This window comes from Sander lucioperca, chromosome 20 (assembly GCF_008315115.2).
Source record: "Sander lucioperca isolate FBNREF2018 chromosome 20, SLUC_FBN_1.2, whole genome shotgun sequence".
In the NCBI taxonomy this organism is placed as follows: Eukaryota; Metazoa; Chordata; class Actinopteri; order Perciformes; family Percidae; genus Sander; species Sander lucioperca.
In genome coordinates, this window is record NC_050192.1 from 15,786,985 (window position 1) to 15,808,210 (window position 21,226).

The 21,226-nt window shown below is 41.2% G+C and overlaps 1 protein-coding gene across 2 annotated transcripts in view; it reads right to left on the reverse strand.

Moving 5' to 3' along the window:
• tbc1d22a (TBC1 domain family, member 22a) overlaps positions 1-21,226 on the reverse strand; it is a 133,532-nt gene that overhangs the window by 38,723 nt on the left and 73,583 nt on the right. For both annotated transcript variants that reach the window (XM_031284838.2, XM_031284839.2), the window contains exon 11: positions 8,710-8,785. In XM_031284838.2, the coding sequence (XP_031140698.1) occupies positions 8,710-8,785 (76 nt within the window). The remainder of the gene's footprint in view (positions 1-8,709; positions 8,786-21,226) is intronic.

The following is a 21,226-nucleotide window of genomic DNA, read 5'->3' on the forward strand; positions in this document are numbered from 1 at the left end:
TAATAAAATTGTGACTATTTATCTTTTTTTCTGACAAAGGGACGTTGGGTCATTTTAATATTGCATAAGCTCAACACTGATTTTTTTATCATCTATGTGTGTGATTTTTCTCCTCCGACACCTCAGTATTAACTAAAGTAATCAAAACCTACTTCTTCTGGGCACACTCATTGGTCATGTCCTAATTTAAACCCTGTCAAAATGGACACTTTATTTTAAAATGCATCTCTTCAGTTTTTCCATGAGGCAGGCTGCATTTCCTTTAAGCCTCATGATTTTCCTGCGGGAACAGTAAAACAATAAAAATAAAAAATAAATAGTAATTTGGTAATGGCTAAAATGCATGTTACTAAGGAAAATAGCAAATATTCAATTAGCCACCTCTGGAACATTAATAATGTCCCAATGTAGCCTGGAAACCAGACAAATCTTCCAGCTCATGTTTCATTGGCTCTGGCAGATATGTCTGGGCCCCCATTCAAAACAGATTTTCAGCCAAAGAGAAACTAGGCAGAGCGATCACAGCCGATTATCTCACGTGGGGCGGGTTTAAGACGGATGACTGACGGAGGAGCGTCATGTTTGAACGCAGTCAAAGACCGTAACCGGTATTCTCTGTCCAGCATTGCACCAGGCTTACGAAACTCAGATCAAACTGTCAAACTAGGCGGTGCTGATCAAATATGAATCAAGATTCTGTTACTGGATTGCCTAAAATGTTTTAAGAAACACATTTCAGTGTACTGTTGTGTTGAACACAATGCCCATGTTCATTGTAATGAAGCACCATGTCGCCTGTGTAACTCATTGGTGTGTTTTTTTTTTATTAATTTATTTATTTTTAAAGATTTTTTTTGGGGGGCATTTTTAGGCCTTTATTTTCACAGGACAGATGAAGACATGAAAGGGGGAATGACATGCAGCAAAGGGCCGCAGGTCGGAGTCGAACCCGCGGCTGCTGCATCGAAGAGTAAACCACTATATGCGCGCGCCTGCTCTACCAACTGAGCTAACCCGGCCACTCAGTGGTGTGTTTTTAATAGCTTTTGGAAAACAATGAAAATATGAACTACATCAGGCTTTAGCTTCACAGTCAATACTTGTAAGTACTATTTGTTGTTTTTTGAAAAATATAGAAAATCACCAGACTTGATTTGATGTAGGTATGATGGATTATTCTGTGCAAATTGCTGTAATTTTACTTTGCTGGTACCAACAACAGCTGAGAACACACCAAGAAACAGCTGAATATAAATATAATCATCAGTCAAGGCGGCAGTTTCCACTCAGTTTGTTTCGTTCGGCTCGACTTTCCAAACATAAACATCAGCTGGCTATTAGATCTCGGCATCTGTCTCCCTATAACCATAAAATGTGTTTAGTTTTCTCCTCCTATAATTAGTTCAGATTATGTTCCCACTTCCGACAAACCACACAGAGAGAACCATACGTTGCGTCTGGCGATCTCAATGTGTTCTCAATGCGGAGTTCAAACATCAGTGGTGTCAATGTCAGTGTCATGGCGGGCTGGCATGAACGCTCGCTGACGAGAATGGATGAGAAGCAGAAATGTCTGCTGGAAATTTGCTGCACATGAGGCTGTGACGCTGCCTTTGTTCCTTTCTCGGTTCTTGAAAAATGTTTGTTTTGTGCTTCTTTACATAACAAAAGATTAAAAATACCACTCATTATTCAGCGACTCCCTATTTCATAGTCATCAAACCAATGACACTCATTCTCTCTCTCTCTCACACACACACATCATAATAGAGCTGTAATTAAAGAGCTGTCAGAGAATCTATAAGAAAAGCCAGTTAGGGAGGAACTATAGCATTCTCTTCTCTCAAACTCTGTGCTCTTAATCAGGTCTGACTGACAACCACTCACACCCCCCCAACACACCCCCACCCCCACACTCACACAAATTTACAGCTTTAATAAAGCTCAAATGACAAAACATTAAGGTATTTCTAGCCAAGAACACATACATTAGTGTGCTCAAACAACACACAGCAAACATTTGAATTTGACCTATCTTCCATTGCTCACACATGCATGTTTGACAATTATGCACACACTCCAACACATGTGCAGGGTGCGAAGTAAACACAAAGCGATTACTTCGCACTCGTCTCTGCAGTTTAATTATCACATGCTGCTGTAAAAGCATAAACAAGGCAAGCTCATTAACGGCGAATGCATCATGGTGACAGATCCTAGCTAGCTGCCAAACAGAGAGGGAGAGAGTGGAACAACTTTAGACAATGTTAAATTACACTAATGAACTTGCTCTGCCTAATATTAGCGGCTTCACCAAACAGAGGGGAAGAGGTGCGCAATGGGGGGAGTGGTGGAAGGGAGAGTCGTTTGTCATGAGGAGTAATCGCAGTAGGAGAGGGAGTGGAGAAAGGAGAGTTATGAAACAAAAAAAGAACAGGAAAAAAAATAAATAAACATGAACGATGAAACAATGAAATGAACTAAAGCGCTACAACTTGTGACTTTTTAACCGAGGGCTGCTGTCCAGCTGGCACAGTGCTCGGCATGCTGGGTAGCGTAGTTATGGGGGCTGAGGGAGGTTGCGGATGAAATCTCTCATAGACAATGATTGACTGATGAGTCTTGTCTTCCCTCCCACTGCTGGTTGAGGTTTAGCATGGAGGCCATGATGCCGGCTAGTCTGCTCCCCACAGTGGACTGTAGCCCGTGGCTGGGGAAGTGCGGGTGGACAGCAGGAGGTCAAAGGTCGTACAGTGACTAGTGAGCAGCTCCCAGGATTCTGCTGATGAGGCCAATTCTGCCTGACTTCATGCTCTCTTTGGTACAAAACGTAATTACAGTTACACTCTTCCACTCTCCTATTGGCTGTTTTTTTTCTTCTTCTTTTTTCTTTTACCATTTCACTTTCTGTTCTAACAGAGCTGCTTTCTTTTACATTTGCTTATTTTTTTTTTTACTGTGAACTGTTCCCATAGCTCCCCGTCTCTGTAATATATTGTATTTATAAATAGAGAATGCAATCATCTCACTGTAAACTTCATCCATTTCACTCGTGCCAGCTTCAGCACAGCTCCTCGCCCCCATTAGTTACCAGTGCTATGCGTGTCAAGCTTTCAATTTCACAGTAAGCATTTCTTTTTTTTTAACTATTTTACAATGATACTAGTAGCAGATTTTCCGCTTAAAATTCCCATTCATGTTTAAAACCATGGGTCCTTGATGTCAGTCAGAAGTAGACAAAAGCAGGCTTCTCATTTCTAGCCAGCGACTGTTGATTTTGCCAGCTGAAATGACACCTGTTGCAAGCAGATTTTTTCAGTTGTAGCTAGCTAGCTCATTAACCCTCGTGTTGTCTTCCCGTCGACAGTGCAACTTTTTGTTTTTCGGGGTCAAAATGTCAAATGTTATTTCTTTTGACAATTTGGTTGAAAGAAACACAAATTTATGATATAGAAACGTTTTGAAAACGGGTCAAATTTGACCCGTGGACAACAGGAGGGTTAAGCTAAGGTTAGCTTCAAAAGTTGGCCCCAGCTGATTATGTTTCCAGCTGACTTGTTATTAAACAAGAAGCCTGTAAAGGATCTTAAATATGCAATTAATTGCTACATATATGACGATTGTACTAAAGCTAATTTATCCTAGTATTATAAGAAAGAAATGTAAGATCACACTGTAATGTCATTCTAATAAAAACCTTTTGGCTGCTTGGGTTTTATACTACTTCATATTTCCAGTATGTTTTCACTTCTAACATTACAAGATGTGCTAGTTGTGAATGATAATGTTTTTTTTAACGTAACTTTGATCCCACAGACATAGGCTGTAGAGCAGAAACCCCACTGTTTAATCCATTCCTTGTAATTTTGCTCTTGTGTTTTTAGGTTTGGGAAAGGTTAGAAATAAAACACTATCCTCCAAACCCTTTCAGAGTATTGTCCTCTAACGCCTTCTAGTTAGAGGACAGGTTGCTAAGCTATGATTGGACAATTGCTGTTCGAGGAATGTGTTTAGTGCTACTTTTCCATGCAGCAACAATGCACTAGACACACAGCTTACTGACTAAAAGTGTATGTTTTTTTTATTTTTGTTGTGCTTTTATGTTGTACATACATGTAGTTGTCATTCTCTGTGTTACTGTATATAAATGTGTGTACAGAATATTGCGTGGACATATATGTGTGTGTGTTTGGTCGCACTATAAATATATCTCTGTTTATTAGTGTATCTGTCACACAAAGAGAAACACCCTCTGGCGAGACGCAGCTATAACAAGTAAAAATGAAAAAGTTAAATAACAAAGTCAAGTACAAAAGATAGAGTCCACTGAGTGATGCTTGCTTACCTATTCCTCTCACACAATAAACAACCACAAGGTCACACATTTATTACCGATTGCCCGAGGGAGACTCCAGCAATCGTGGGATCAGATAAGTTGTATGGTGTCACTGTATATATATCTGTGTGTGTGTGTGTGTGTGTGTGTGTGTGTGTGTGTGTGTGCGCGCGCACTGTCACACATCAACAATGCTTCTCTCTGTCCTAAACATTAGGCATTACAAAAATGTTCTTGTGGATCCTGGTGCATGAAAACAGGTGGAACAGCAGACCTCATGCAAGTACATCATGTACTTAATGTGTGTGTCTCAGTCTCAGATGATGCAAACGCTTCAGAAAACTGCAAATGATATGCGTAAACTCAATACTGGCTACTTGTAAACCAGCTTGTGTGAATAGGAGTAGTACATTAGCATAACTAACGCACAAGAAACGCCATGGAACGTTAGAAACACCATCCTAGATGCTCAGCAGTGAAGACTGTGGCCTAAATGCAGTTACCGTAGTGACATAACTTTCACATTTTCCAAAGATGTCTGTTAAATTTCTTTAAACAAATTAATGTAAAATGATTGAAAACCTGGAACGTGCAGTATATTAAGTACAGTATGTAAAGTTGCTGTAAGACAGAGAGAGCAGAGTGAATGAACACTATAGATGTGATGTCTGGTTGTGGAGGATTGTGTGGGAAGACAGGGAAAGATGGTGTAATTGACCTCGTGCCCCGGTTACACCACAGCAGGCCTGAACCTGAACTCAACACAGCTTTAAAAATATGGCACAACTTCAAAATTCCAAAAACTCCAGAAAAGCAAAGCACGTCTTCTCTACACAAGTGTGAATTTATATACAAATCCAGCCCCACTAAATACACATTAAACAAACAGGATGGTAAATATACACAGGCTGTCATGCACACAAAATGCATAGCCACTTCAAACAGCAGCTGCCGCTACAGAAAGGAAAATTATCTTTTTTTTTTTTTTCAAACCCATATAAACAATGTAGCATTTTTCTGCCTTTTATTATGCAATACATCCACAATCCAGCTACCAGCCATTTTACACAATTCAGGCTCAGAATGTGTGCTGCCAGTGCGTCCTCCGATTAGCATAAATAAATTCACCTTTGGGCAATTTGCATGTTGATGAACTTGCGCTAAAGCACTTGCATGCAACTATACACAGAAATAGATAAGGGAGAGATAAAGAGATCAGAGAAGCATTACAGGCATGCCGACAAAGTGGCTTGTCTGTTGAGGAGATACACGAGCTAGCGTCAAGCAAGGCTAATAGGAGTTAGCGTCACTTATTACAAGTAAGATAATTACAAGAGGGAGTCTGAGGGAGGGGCAAGCAGAAAGAGAAACAAAGAACATTCAAAGTAAAAGCCTTCCAACAATGTCACCCACTGTTTTCAACTAAAAGAATTAGAGTAAAGAAATAAACAGCTTTGATTTTTAGAAGTTTTAACAAATCCTCCTGCTTTTTTTGGCGTCCTTACTTCAAGATCAATTAGAGCTTACACTATGGGACTACATTCACAGAAAACAAATAAACACCTGCAGAATATTTTGGATAATAAACGTATTTTTTAACTTTGTCATACTGGGAAAGTTGACAGAGCTGAGGATGAGACACCTTAGTCATAACACTTGAGGGAGAAGGTCATTTTTCCCAGCCATTCTAGGACATAAACTGGTGACATTATAGTAATCAAACCTCATCCTGGATTGGTGTTTAATTGGCGTTTTTAGACTCTCGAAATCATGCCGTTTGAATTCTGTTTGACATGTCTGCTGCATTTGACACAGCCAATCATTCTATTTTCCATTGGTATGTCACTTAAGGCCTACCATCCAATGTGCCTTTCAAAGGGTAGAAGAGTTATTTCAAAAAAAAAAGTTAGGTTACAGGGAGGGAAAATGGGGATGAGTAGGAGGACAACATTGTGCAAAAATGGCTGTGACCTGTTGGCACAAATCCAGTCCTTTTTTTTCTCCCCCACTGTGCTAAAAGACATAGCAGGTAATGGAAGATGGGGATATGATCATAAAGACTGCACATTATATTTCTTTCCCTCTCTGTGAATGTACAGTGTATGTGTGTGTTTTACCTCTATCTGACAGATATATAGGAGGAGGTAGGTGCAGTCGATTTAAAGAAGCAGAGAAAAGGTGAGAAAGTGGTGCGAGACAGACAGATCAGCAATGTCCTATCCTTGCTGTCCTGTACTGCAAACAATAATACAATTAAAAACACTGAGCTGAGGTCAAAAAGAAACTCCCACCTTCCTCCTTCCCGCTATCCTCGCGTCTCCTCCCATTGGCTTCACAAATACCCCATCAACTACTAAAGTCCCTGTATTAGATACAAAATGGACACAAGGCTGAAACAGAATACCCACAGCAACAGCTAAAGGGTTTTCTCTTGCTTTTTTGGGAAGGTTACTCGCTCGCTCTCATGGAGAATAATAGATTGTTCATTGTGCACTACATTTTGTCCAACAAATCTAAAATTAACGAGCTGCAAGATTAAGTACCATTAGCGCTGGTAATGTAATGGATTGGTAATCTCAAAAGAAACATACAAAAAAAAAATCATTAACACAGAGAGAAAAACAATAAAGAAACAATAAATATGACCATAAAATCTATTTTTCTATCTAGAGAGAAATGGTCATTTCTGCACAAGTCGCTAAAACATGTGCCTGTTGTGAAAAGGCAGGACCCCACCCTTTATCCAACTGCACAACACTCTGGATAACCCTGCATCTGATAAGCGCTGATAGGTAATTTTGGGAGAGATGAGAGGCCATTGTTCCCAAAACAGATGCTATGTCGACAGCGGTGCGAAAAACAATCCTGTAACACAAGATAAAAGCTATCTGTGATCTCATTAGAGGTGGTAATGTCAAGCTAGCGAGGTATAAAATGGCTCTGCCCCAAGTATGATGACAGGGCACTTATGGAATAAATACAGTGAAAATGTCAAGTCATTTTTTATGTCTTTGCTGGGGTGTGGCGGAGCTTGGGAGGACTTTGCTTCTTTATTTCGTCAATTTATTTATTTTCTAAACCTAGAAGGGGACACACACTCCAAATGTACACACATGTACAGTATATCAGTTGTTGTTTTTTCCTCCCACAGAGGCAACGACATGCACCAACGATCTCATGCGACTGCCCTCTCTATCGGCATGTTTACTCTGTCACAATCACACATGCAAACAGACAGGCCTGCGTATGCACACTAACTTTCTCTGACATTCACACTCCTGTACACACACGTACAGTATGCACTCTGTCTCTCTCTCTCTCCATCCATTTGGATGCAGCGGGCGAGTCCTCCACTTCCTCTGGCTGACAGAGCGGGTGACAGGATGGTCGGGCAGCACCAAGGTTAGCCAAGAACATGACCATTGTACAAAAGGCTTGCTTCGATTAGACCTCGTTTTGCACACTGCATCGTAGGCCGCCACAAATGCCACACAAGTGACAAAGGTACAGTAAGTATGGATGGATAAACCATTCAAACCATATTTACACATTTATTGTTTTGACATCATGAAAAAGAAAAGGAGGAAACCGAAGAAAAAGTAGCGTTGCTATTTAACACTAAGGTGCTGTGTATGAGAACACTGTGTGCATAAATTAACATCCAGCACTTCTGCAAGCCATTGTTTTGTGCTAATAATCACCAACACGTTGACATTTCCCCCGACAGACGGGTGGAATGACAATCAGCGATCGCAGTGTCATGTAATTATTACAAGCGCGGAAGAATCAAGGCGTGAAAACAAATGTAACTTCCTGGTGTGTATCTAGTTCTAACACAAACATTTAAACTGTCAAAGGAAGTTTAGGTGTTAACAAAACTGTAAGAGGGAAAAAAACTCCCCATGCAAGCAATTTTTAAAGTGACTTTTTTATTCCTGTTGCCTGGCAGAGTATCACTAAGAACTTTAAAATATACATGCGGGACAAGTGTGGCCCAATCATTGGCCCCTTTCCACCTCTCTGCATGTATACCTATGTGTGTGAATGCACAAGTTAAAAAATTAGAAAAGGTTTGGAATGAAGCCCATTGTCTTGCATGCCCATTGTAAAGCTGACAACCACACAGAGGGTGATGACTTTGAAGACTTTGACTTATTTTTGTGTTTGCATGAATAACCGTTCAACCGGTGTTTGAGGGAGAAGACATCAGAAATGGAAAAAATATGGCTGATACAGAGAGAGGAGACTCAACTGGAAAGACAAGAAGAGGTAGAAATGGAAATCAAGTCAAAATGGCAGAGCTGTGAGCAGAAAGTACTTTATGGATGGGTGGAAGGAAGGATGGATGGATGGAGACAAGGCAGATGACTCACCATCAATCCTGCTGACCAGCTCCTCCAGGGCCTTGACTTTCCTCTGGATGCCTGGCTGGGCAAATGTATAGTTGTCCTGAGGAGAAGAAAAATCAGGCCGAGTCAATATGGACCGAGGCTCCCTTTGGAAAAACCTAAAATGGTTGGTCTGTAATATGTAATATTTATACTTTAAGCATTTGCTGACTCCCAAAGTGAATACATGCTGGAATTCAAACGCTATGGATAAATCATTTCAAGCAACCAGAAGGAGTAAAAAAAAGTCATACTAGTGGATAATACTCCTGTGAACCAGAAATGACAAAAGGTGCAAGGGAGGAGATAAAGCAGATATTTGTATTACAGGAATATTTGTCTCTAACTTCTCAGACAAGCTGTGAAATTGATCCCTTGTTGAGAAAACTAACAAGATTAGTTGCACATTAACATTTTGCACCCTTATGGCCCGAGAGTGAGTGTATCATAGCACACATGCAAAGGGTTTGAAATGTATTTATTTTTTCGTCCATTGGTGATGACATCCACCCCGTCACCAGGGCAGGGGTTTTGCTGTGGCGCTAATGGCATTCATTGCGTGCTCAAAAAGTAACAGTTCTGATTTACCAAACGGCGCACAGACTGATTTTGCAAGTGCAACTGCAGGTGGACACTCTGGCTGTCACTTTTTCCCCAAAATCATCAGTTTGGACAGTTGTAATTGCGTTTTGCCTCTGGACAGCATGCACCAGAGAGAGAGAAAGATAGAGAGAGGGAAAGAGTGAGTGTGTGTGATCAGAGAGAGAGAGAGAGAGAGAGAGAGAGAGAGAGAGAGAGAGAGAGAGAGAGAAAGAGACAGGACAGAGAGAGAGGAGAGGAGAGGAGGAGAGGAGAGAGCTACTGTTACAATTACAAACCACTTATTTTTACAGTCTATGGAACACGTTAATTCATGACGAAAGAACGTAGAAGATTGATAAGATAACAGACATCATTTAATGCTTAATAATGGTTGATATAGCTCTTGTAGCGGGTCTGTGCCCATATGGTTGGATTTTCAGTTTGGATGACTCGCACAGCCCACGTCTGCAGTCCGAATGCTCAGCACTCAGTCAAGCAGCGCAGTAGAGAGGAGAGATAGATAGACATGCAGCGAGAGTGCACTGGGAGCGAGATGCCTGAATATTAATTCATTCATATCACCCTTAACGAACACTGGCATGACAAAACAAGCGGGGCTGTAAATGTGTCTGGAAGAACATAAAGGGTGAGCCGTGAATGGGTCCCGGCCTCAGATTTTGGTGTGAAGTGGTGGAATAATAAAATATTACAAAGAGCTGAAGGTCCTTCATTTCACTACTGTTCCCTGCACGTTGTTACTCTGCCTCATCTGGGCTGCATAATGCCAGCTGGTTAAGAAAAAAAGTTAAAATTAGATATAAATATAAAGCCACATGTAGGGCAAAATGTAGGAAGATAAACACCAGGCCTGTAATGTCTAATGATGGTCATTTAAGAATTGTTGCTAGAAGTGCTAGAAATCAAAGATGTCATGTTACTGGCTTTTATTAACACTGTGAGTATTATAACATTGCTTTTAATGCATTTCTGACAGCTAATTTATATGTAGCTTTTATGTGTTTTGATATGTTTTTAATGCAATTGGCATTTGATGAGACACAGAAAGGTAGGGTCTATAAGTAGCTTAGTCTCACGTTGCCAGATCTCCACAGCGCTGCGTCAGCTGTGTGTGTATTTCTTTAAACCAATCACAATCGTCCTGGGCGGTGCTAAGCCTCGGATGCAGCGACGGTGCCCTTGCAAAATAGGTAGCGGAGATAGGATCGCATTGCAGGTTTTATCCCAGCAATGTATAGACTGTGTGTAGACTGTGTATAGACTAGATGTTGCTTAACCAATTTATGCTAGCCAGTAGAGAAGCCAAAGTACTTGACTGTTTAGAGACAATCCCTAGCAACCAGCGCCCAGAAAGAAGGTGTCCCCTCCAGTCTGAGGACAGTTTATCTAGTCACTCCGGAGATTGGGTGACGGCTTGGCTTCTGAAGCAAGACGAGATGATTGAATGAGTGATGCTGTGGACATCATACGTTTTGACATTTTAATCTATAACATGATTTAATACAAATATACTAGGACGTTTTTAGGATATGAAGACAATAACTGAACCTGAATATGATCACAAGAGTGGGCAGTGTCGGTCAGTTGAATTTGCAGAATACAATACATGTGAGAACAGCACTTAAGTGTCTGTGCGTATACACTTTCTCTCTCTCACACACACACACACACACACACACACACTCACACTCACACACAGAGAGATTAGGTTTCCTTGAGGGGTCATTTCAGTGTGGCTGGAGAACAGCTGATGTGGCAAACTATCCAACAGATGGAAAGAGGTAGAGAGGTGGAGAGAGAAGAGAAGAGAAAGAATGAAAGAAAGAAAGAGAGGGGGGGAAGATAAGTCATTTAGCAATAAACAGCTCCAGTTGTCCTTCAGGCTCAGCAGAACCAAGGCGTGTGTGTCCTCCTGAGTCCATCAGCGGCTGGCGGGGTAGAAACCGCATTCTCTACTGCTTCTTTCTTTTATTCCTCCATCTATAGCATCTCACACTTGTTTTATCCCTCCATAGCCTCTAAATGTGTCAACACTTCTTGTTTATACTCCTCATTTGACCCACCTTTAATTGCTCACAACTAATTGATGAAAGTAAAAAACAATATTGATAACATTCGACAATAACTGACAAAACGATGTCTTTGTAAATGTATCGTTAACAAATATATCAACTACAGCTAGACTGACTAAAGGGGCAGGGCGATAAATCAGCCTATAATAGCATTTTAGCATATTAGATATATCGGTATCCGTGTATATTTCAAGATATTGCATCACAGAAATTCTAAACGGATTGGTTGCTATTTAGGAACATTGTCTCCATTACATAGCTGTCAACCAGAGAACACTGATAAGATTTTTTCAACTGTAAAATGTCCTGCTCAGTATATACCTTGGTCACAATAAAATAACAAATCTAAGGGATTCATTTTTATTTACAACCAAATATTGATATCAATATCGACCACAAAAATCCAGTATTGGACGGGCTAGAATATCAAAGCATCTTCGCCCAAAATCAAAACAATACAGCGGTAAACCCAAGCGGCTCATTTAGATAATGCACAACCTGTCTATACTTGTATATCGCATTGCACTTTTCTGCTTTTTTTTGCACTTCTGGTTGGACGCAAACTGCATTTCGCTGTCTTTGTACTTGTACACTGCACAATGACAATATTGTCCATGGCCTTCTCCTCCATTTTCCTCATGACACCTCCCAGGCTCCAGACCCAGCTGTTCTCCATCACTCCGTTATTTGTTTTCACACATTCCTAGTCCACCTCCCATCATGCTTTTTGTTTTACTTTTATTATTTGTTAATACTATATTATATATAATATACATTGTCTCCATTTTATGTCCTGAGCTTGTCTACCTCTTTAGCGGTCTTTCTTTCTACCAGCCCGGTGTTTTTTCCAAAAGGGAAGGATTTATACATTTCTTTCTCTATGTCGGTAATGCATTTGAGGGTCAGGAGGTTTTTAAGACTCTTGTTTGTGCTTTTAGGTGCTTACTTTTTTCTCTCTCTCTCTCTCTCTCTCTAGCTACTATTCAAATTCTCTTTACATCTCTTACAAATTGTTTCGCAAGTCTCTTTATTGCTTTTCAATCAGCCTTATTCTTGCTCTTTATTTCATCTTTCTGTCTGCTATAACTCTGTCTTGCACTTTTATTTCCTATCTTCGTCTGGCTGTCTTGATCACATTTTTGCTCATCCCCATCCCTGCATCTTACTACACGCCTGTCAATACACGCCTCAACTTGCAAAATAATTGCTTGCATGGAAACAAAGTTTGTTGTTGTTGGTAAAGGTATGACTAATAATTTTTAGTATATTAGTGATTCAATATATTCTGTTTGTTCTTTTATATTTGTATCCTGTCTGTCTTTACATATTTCCAGTAAAACATTCTCTCCCACACAGGGAGTTATAAATTGTATCTTATTTTCCTTTTTTTGTAAAATAAACGGCATGTTTGGATTGAATGGAATAAACTGGAGATGGACCAGAGGCCTGTACTACGAATCAAGATCAACAAGCTCTGGATTTCTTTCAGTTATCTGGCTTCACTTAACCTAGCAAACGCGGTCCCGCATAACCTGTGTCACGACGCTGGTTATCAACTAGTTCAATCCACCCAGGGTTTCCCAATCCAGCGGCGCGCGCGTTCACATAAAAGAGGCGGTGTTTGCGCACCACGACCAATCGCAAACATCTACCAGAGCCGCATATTTTACATAAGAGCAAACTATAATTCTACATAAATATGAAGAACACAGACACAGTTTTACAGGCAAAATGCAGGAAGGAAAGCTGGCAAAAAAATCTGACGCTGTTTTGCGTAAATCACAACACTTATCCTATCAATATCACTTCCAGTGGTGTAGTCTACGTGATAGTAAGCTCCAGGATGTCTTATTACCCACTTAAAAATGCCCAATGACACGCAACATACTTTCTATTATATTTTTGATAAATTTTGAATTGTCATCCGTGCTTTTTTCTAAGGTATTTGTTTTACCGTAAATTGGTGCATAAAAGTGTATCGGAATGCAGGAAATGAAGTCGTTGATGCTTAAAACTTCCCTGGGGGAGGACACCCAGACCCCCCCACTAAGATATGCCCCCCTCCTCCCCCAAAGGCAGATTCTGGCTAATATACAGTACACCAACTATAACAGCCTACATTAGACTACACTGGTCACTTTCCCATCAGTCAGGCACAAGATCTGACCATAATTACACTTTTGCTTTCCATGAACTGTCGTTGCTTTAGCCTTTTATTTCAGTTGCAACCCCAGCAGTGGTAAGCTGTGAGAGAAAATAAAAAAAACGGCTACGTGCTCCGCCGTCTGTCAATACCCACCAGGTCCGGATTTGTTGCGTAACGGCTGCGGCCAGCCGACCACGAGATCTCGCGAGTTCACGTATGTTCGCGCGATATAACAGGATGTAGTTTCTATAAACAGAACCACAAAACCAACAACCGTTTGTTTCCATCCAGAGGAGTAGAAGGGAAACAACCCTGTGCTGTGTTTTCAAGGTGTAGTGCAGGAAAATATGACCCGCCGTGAGCACGGTGTATTTTATTTTGAAAAGTAACCGGATGTTTTATTTTGTTTCTGTGTTCGACTTCCTGTCCCGCACAATCTGAATTGTGCTGAGTTGCTGCGGAGCTCTCCGTCGTCCGTCAAAAATAGAAGCTCTGCGTATCTGCTTCAGAGGGCTGCGGACTGACGGAACTGGGACGGAGTAGGGACGCAGACGTCCCGCAGTCAGTGGAAATACACACATTGACTTTAATGGAAACCTAATGACTCCTTCGACGTTCCGCATCCAGTGGAAATTGCCGGTAAGAATGGTGACGCCGTTATCAATCGAGTATTGATTGGTCAGCAGGCGGTGCTTTTACACCAGTTGATCTCTAATCTCCAACATAACCTGCTCCCGACCAGGTTAGGTGTTCAGCATAAGTTGCCACGGCGATTGAACCCGGTAACAACTTATCCACTGTCGTGGTACAGAAAACCCTGGGTTGAACCTGAAGTTAACTCGTTAACGCCAAATCCTGCTTCGTAGTACAGGCCTCAGGTAGTTAGAATGAGCAGCCACTGAGGCTGATGTTCTATCAAATTGTTCAACTCCGTTGTGTCTTCATCAGCTTTCCTTTGTTAACGTACTGTATTTGCAATTCCTCTAACTGTAGCGTGCATTGTATATATCCCCTTTGTTATCTATCTATCTATCTATCTATCTATCTATCTATCTGTTAACACTGTTTGTATATGTGTTTCAGTTTCCCTTGTTTCCATTGTGTTATTGTGGTCTTTCTACTTTAACTTTTCCAAAAGGAAAGGATTTATACATTTCTTTCTCTATGTCGGTAATGCATTTGAGGGTCATGAGGTTTTTAAGACTCTTGTTTGTGCTTTTAGTCTCTCTCTCTCTCTCTCCATTGAATTTCCATACTTCACTCTTTTTTTCTCTCTTTCCATACTCCTTTATTTTCCTTTACACCTCAAAATCTTGCTCTGTTCCTCTCTAATTTCTTCATTTGAATCCTTCCACAGCCACTCCCTTTATCAATCTCCAGCTCTTCTCCTCTCCCACCTTCTACTCTCCATTTCCTTGTCTATTTTCATAACTTTGGTGGTGCTAATGAGGCTAGGACTAAGTGTTTTGAACATGCTATTATGTGTTCTTTGCTTTGTTCCCTGGTGTTTCATTTGTGTTCCATGCTACACTGCATTTTATTCTGTGACTGATTGTTTCTTTGTTTGATCTGGTTCTGGAAACATTCAAGACGAGGGTAGGATACTAATAAGAATTCTCATTTTGCTTCTCTTCTTCTGCATTCATATTCATTCCATTTTTCTCTTTTACCTTTCTGTCTTAGCTGCTACTCCTATGTCCTCACCTCCTCTCTCCATCACAATCCCTCACCCTCTCTCCACCTTACACTCTCTCACATCCTTTATTCCTTTGTCCCCATTTTCTCCCTTCTTGTGCCCGTCTTCACTTCCTCTCTTTGTCAAATCCAATATGTTAGATCTTTGATCAGCTGAGGCAACAGGAGGAAATCAACTCTCACTCCTTCATTATTCATACATTCTCCTTTTTTCCCGCCATCTGTCCATCCACTACATCTGACCCAGCAAGTAAGTGGAACTGCCCCATTTCACCCATATGAACGAACAGACGCACAAACATGAAATCAGTGTCTCTCTCTTTTTTTTTTCGACCAGGTGTCAACAGCCTCTTGTTCTGCCTGTCTTTGTTTATTCACTATCTCTCTTTCTCTCCCCCTCTTCTCTCTCAGTCAGCTAAATCAATGGCTCCTCTTCACCTCTCAGTCCATTCTATTAGAGACAACAATAGCTCCACGCCGGACTAAGATTGCCTCCTATTGTGGCACTGGATGTCTATCAGCAAGTTGGACAGAAGCAACACAACAATGCTGCAAGGGTATGTGTATGTGTGTGAGAGAGAAAGAGACATGAGGACAGAAAAGAGAGCAAGAGATGACAGGTCAAGATAAAGGGCAGACAATAAACTGAAGGACAGGGCAATGATCTGTCATTTTCTGGTGTGTGTGTGTGTGTGTGTGTGTGTGTGTGTGTGTGTGTGTGTGTGTGTGTGTGTGTGTGTGTGTGCGTGCGTGAAGCAGAAAGTGATTATATGAGAGAGATGACAGGTTGCGATAAGGTCTAGACAAAGATGTAGACAATTACAGTTGTTCAGAGCTGCAGGAGGATTGGCCAGATTGCATTCTGTTGCTTTCGTGTGCAGTTAACTTTAATGTGTATTTGCAGCACAAGAAGGTAGGTAGTCCATAAGTTTGACACACAGCAGAGTACTAACAGTGAAAACACAACGGGCGTATAGCCCGCGAAGTGTAGATAGGCATGGATTCTCTGCGCTCTTCTCCTCTCGGCTCTCTCTCTCCAATAGAAAGGGACAGGATGTGTGTGTGTGTGTGTGTGTGTGTGTGTGTGTGTGTGTGTGTGTGTGTGTGTGTGTGTGTGTCACTCTCTCTGTGCGTCTGTCGGTCTCTCTCTCCATCTGCTCGATTGCTGTGAGAAGTCAAGACAGCCAAAAATCACCATTCATGGGTGTTTTATTTTGAAATGTGTTTTATTTTTGTAAAGCATCCGGCTGCACTGTGGTCTTCCTGTATGTGATTACCTGCCTGGCTCGACACATTCCCTCGCATCCCGTGCAAGAAATAGAGGTGATGCTGAGACAATCACTGCAGCGCACGTTCCGATGCGGCCGCTCCGCGCCTGGTATGAACGGACAGATTGGATAACATGGGCACCGAAAAGAAAATAGGTGCGCTACGCGACTATACGCGACGATTATGCTCCCAGTGTGTTTTTACTGTAAGGCTAGTGCATAATAATCTCTGGTGCATAGGGCTGGGTATCGAACCTAATCATTTTTTGGTACTGACCAAAAAAATAATGGGGGCAATCTATCTAGTAGTCATTGATACATAATAACACATAATAAAAATTATAATAATAATAATAATACAAATATCAATCTCATGGTGGTGCTAATGAAAAAGTCAAAGGATCACCAAAGTCAGCAGGAACTATCTTCAAGGTGCTATGCACATCTGTACCAACTTTCATGGAATTCCATCCAATAATTGTTTAGATATTTCAGTCTGGACCAAAGTGGTGGACCGACCAACCAATCGACATTGGCATCCCTAGAGCCACACCACCAGCATGGCTAAAACTCAAATACCAAAAGCTGGTATTGATTCTTGCCCAGAGTGCTGCTCCTCTTTACTTATCCTTTGATGAGACAGTTTTGGATGCATCCCAAACAAATCACTCGCCCACTATGCTGAAAGTTGGGTAATGGATGGTGGGGACATGGTGGTCATATAAACACTGTACATTTTATTTCTTTCCCTTTTCTGTGATTGTACAGATATGTTTCCAATATCTGACAGATATACTGGAGAAGCTAGATGCCTTCATTTGTAAGAGGTGAGGGACATATTTCTCCAATTCCTTACTCCAATTACCAAACTATGTGAGACTTTTAAGAATTCAGGTCAATGTAGAAAGCAGACTGTAACCCTGGCTAATGTGAATGTAAACTGTTACCCAAGTCCATGTGTCTTGGGCAATTAAATCTGAGGAGAGCCCTGGGCCATACATCTTAAATACAAAGGAACATCTCAAAGTGGTCTGTTTACCCAAGAGCAAACCAATACCGATTCCTTAGAGCAGCAAATGTAAAAGCTTTTTAGTTATATCACAAGGAAGTAACTGTTTTACAGAGTTAACCAGCACTTTGACACTGCCTTAGTGTATGCATTTTGGTATATAAAGAAACCTGCCTTGCCTTACATGACCCCTAATGCACTACTTGTCTCTCCGCTAACAATGTTTTCATCCAGCATAAGGGTGCACACTCTTTCCTGTATGCCATTCGTATTACATAAATGTCTCCTTCTATTCTTCCTGTGCCTGATTTTTCAGCCTCAGCCTTTATTCTAACCTCTTCCCCCCCAGTAGCTGTTCCTGTCTCCGTATCCACTGGCCTGCATGTGAACTAGTTTAGCTACATGATGCAACTTTATCTGTAAGAGAAAGAAAGATGAAGAGGGGGGAAAGTATGTATAACAGAGAAATCCAGTAAATAAAAAAAATAGAGGGAGGTGGAGGTGTTGAGGTCAAGTTGTTATCGAACAGTGGCTACATTTACATTTGCACACCAATAAAGCTTGGAAGACAGACAATACAAACACATGTACAAACAAGCTGTCAGGCATCACACATACCAGCTGGCAAATCACTGTGTGCGTACGTGCGTGCGCAGTGTGGATTGAGTGACAGCCCAAGGTGACAGGAGGGAACCCTTGGGGAAACTAAAAAAGGACGAGGCGTCTGGTTTGGTCTGGCTACCGTCTGCTAGACGTCGGTCCTCTGACCCTTGTTCCCTGTTCTAGGGAGACCCGATCTCTAGCTGGCACCGTGGAAACAGATGGTTACCTAGCCAATGAGCAGGCACAATCTGATTGGGTCCTGCTCCAAAGGAGCGGCTGGAGGTAGCTCAGCTGTGGAGCAGCAGGAGAGGGAGCTGTTGAACATGTAATCTTTGTGCGTTTTACATTAATTAAATGTTGTTTGCTTATCCTGTTGGTGACTCAACTGCTGAGGGTTTTATGTGATACAAGTTAGTGAAAAGTTAACTTTTCAAACACAACAACTAAAGTTAACTTGTTTAAAGGTCCCATGGCATGACAATTTCACTTTATGAGGTTTTTTAACATTAATATGAGTTGCCTATGGTCCCCCAGTGGCTAGAAATGGCGATAGGTGTAAACCGAGCCCTGGGTATCCTGCTCTGCCTTTGAGAAAATGAAAGCTCAGATGGGCTCTGGATCTGGAATCCCCTCCTTATAAGGTCATAAAGAGCAAGGTTACCTCCCCTTTCTCTGCTTTGCCCGCCCAGAGAATTTGGCTCGCCCATGAGGAAGAGAGAGACATCATGGCTTGAAAACAAGCAAAGCATGGCAGTTGGTCAAGGCCACAGCTACAGACACAGAAATGGCACATCCTAAGGAAAGCTAATTGTGGGACTGGCTCTAGTGGCTGTAATTCTGCACCAAGGCTGAATTTCGGGAAAGAGACTTCAGATACAGTATTAGAAGACCACTAAGGCCTATATAAAAGCATCCAAAAAGCAGCATGTCATGGGACATTTAAATAGATAATCTTTTCAGCCTCTGAGGCACCTCAACTTTTGGAGTAAAGCTCGGTCATCTGTTAAAACTTTCCTGCCAAAAAAAAAGAATTGTGCGTCTGATGAATAACATTTCCTAACAAGTTTGCACCATGGCATAGACTTGTACATTCAAACCAAAAAAGGGTCAGAGACATTTTCCTGTTGAACCCCCATTTGTCAAGACTACCGCTGAAATATAATAAGTTCAGATCCCAGGGAGAAATTACATTTCTCAAAGTTAGATCCTGAACTGGAAAAATACATTTAAGAGCCCCTGCTTATAAGACATATCTGCAGAATTAACATAAAAGGCAGGTTTTCATCTGCTGGCTTTAAAAATGAGAGCCCTCGGGGGTGTGCTGGCAGAATAATGGACTTTTTAAACTTTTTGACTTCATTTCCCTCTCTGGGCATGGCAGGTAAGCCACTGGCAGCACATAGCTGCTACATACTGAGAGCGACAGTTATGAGCACTTTCAGCTGTCTATACCAAGACCAAGATTAAATTACTGAGGCTTTGACTGACTGTTTTTACTGCAGAGGTTACTAATATATTATGGATTGGGATTAACAGGACATGTTTAAATCAAAAACATGATATGACAGTTCCCTTTAAATTAATTAAAACAGGGGCAGCCTCTAGCTCACCCAGAGCGTTCGCCCCATGTTGGCTGAGTCCTGCAGTGGCGGGGGTTTGAATCCGACCTGCTGCCCTTTGCTGCATGTCGTCCCCCATCTCTCTCCCCCTTTCCAGTCTATCCACTGTCACTGTATATTAAGGGAAAATCCCCAAAAAAATAATCTTAAAAAATGAATTAAAACAGCAGATATGGAACCATTTTAACAAGTTAAATTAGCCAAGTTATACATAAACTGTATTTCAGACCCAGGGGAATCCATATCACAATAAAAAAAACACACAGAGTATAACATAAAACACAAAAACTTCTACAAAGTTCAGTGTCTGACATACAGACATGTTCGCCAATGGTTCCACAGTCTGGAAGTAAATCTGACAGAACTGCGTACAGGGTTAGCCAAAACAGTAATCAAGTCATTTTCTGACTCAGATACCCTGCAAATAAATCTATACATCAGGTTACGTAAAACAGCAGAGCAGGTAGGTACCCCGACACTGACAAACATATGGCTTGCACTGGAGCTTCTTGGAGCTCTCAGCAGCAGCCTCATGCTGTCATTATAAGCTACTATGAGTTTTCTAATGCTGCCTTGCTTATAACGACACCACAGGTAGGCAGTATACAAAGGTGTACAATACGCTCTGAACAGTGAGATCTTTACAGATACAGAGCACATGCTAAACTTACGACACAGCATGTTCGCTTGAGCATACAGCTTCCGACACTGCCTATAGATATCCTTATCATCAGACAGGTCATTTGCAATAATATGGCCCAAATATGTAATCTCACTGCACACCCCAAGTGCAGTGCCAGACAGACAGAAGTCAGGGAAGGTTGACTGTCTGTCTTCTCTACTCCTAATAATCATGATCTTACTCTTTTTTGGCATTGTATTTAATATCAAAATCAGCACCATTCTGTGTGCATATTCTCAGAAGCTGTTGGAGACCAGCACTATATGGGCTAAAAATGACCAAATCATCTGCATACATAAGGTGATTAATTAGTGAGTCACCAACCCTACAACCTGTACCACATGCATTTAAAGTTAAAGACAAATCATTCATATACACATTAAAAAGAAAAGGAGAGAGAATTCCGCCTTGGTGGACACCATTGGTCACTTGGAAGGCAACAGATGTAACATTCCCCCATCTCACTCTCATTGTCTGATGCGAGTACCAATAAACCAAGATTCTTATTAAAAAACCAGGGACCCCACTTTTAGACAATTTAAAAAATAATTTCTCATGATTAACACAATCGAATGCTTTAGAAGCATCAATGAAGCACATGAACATTGTGGAATTTTGCCTATTATAATTTTCTAAAATTTCCTTTAGTGCAAAAGTACATAAATCAGTGCCATGCTTTCTTTTAAAACCAAATTAGTTATCGGTAGACAGGACGTACCTTTCAAGTCTACACAACAGAACTGTCTCCAGCACTTTGGACATAACACTGGCCAGAGCTATTGGCCTGTAATTATCTGAGCTGTTCAGC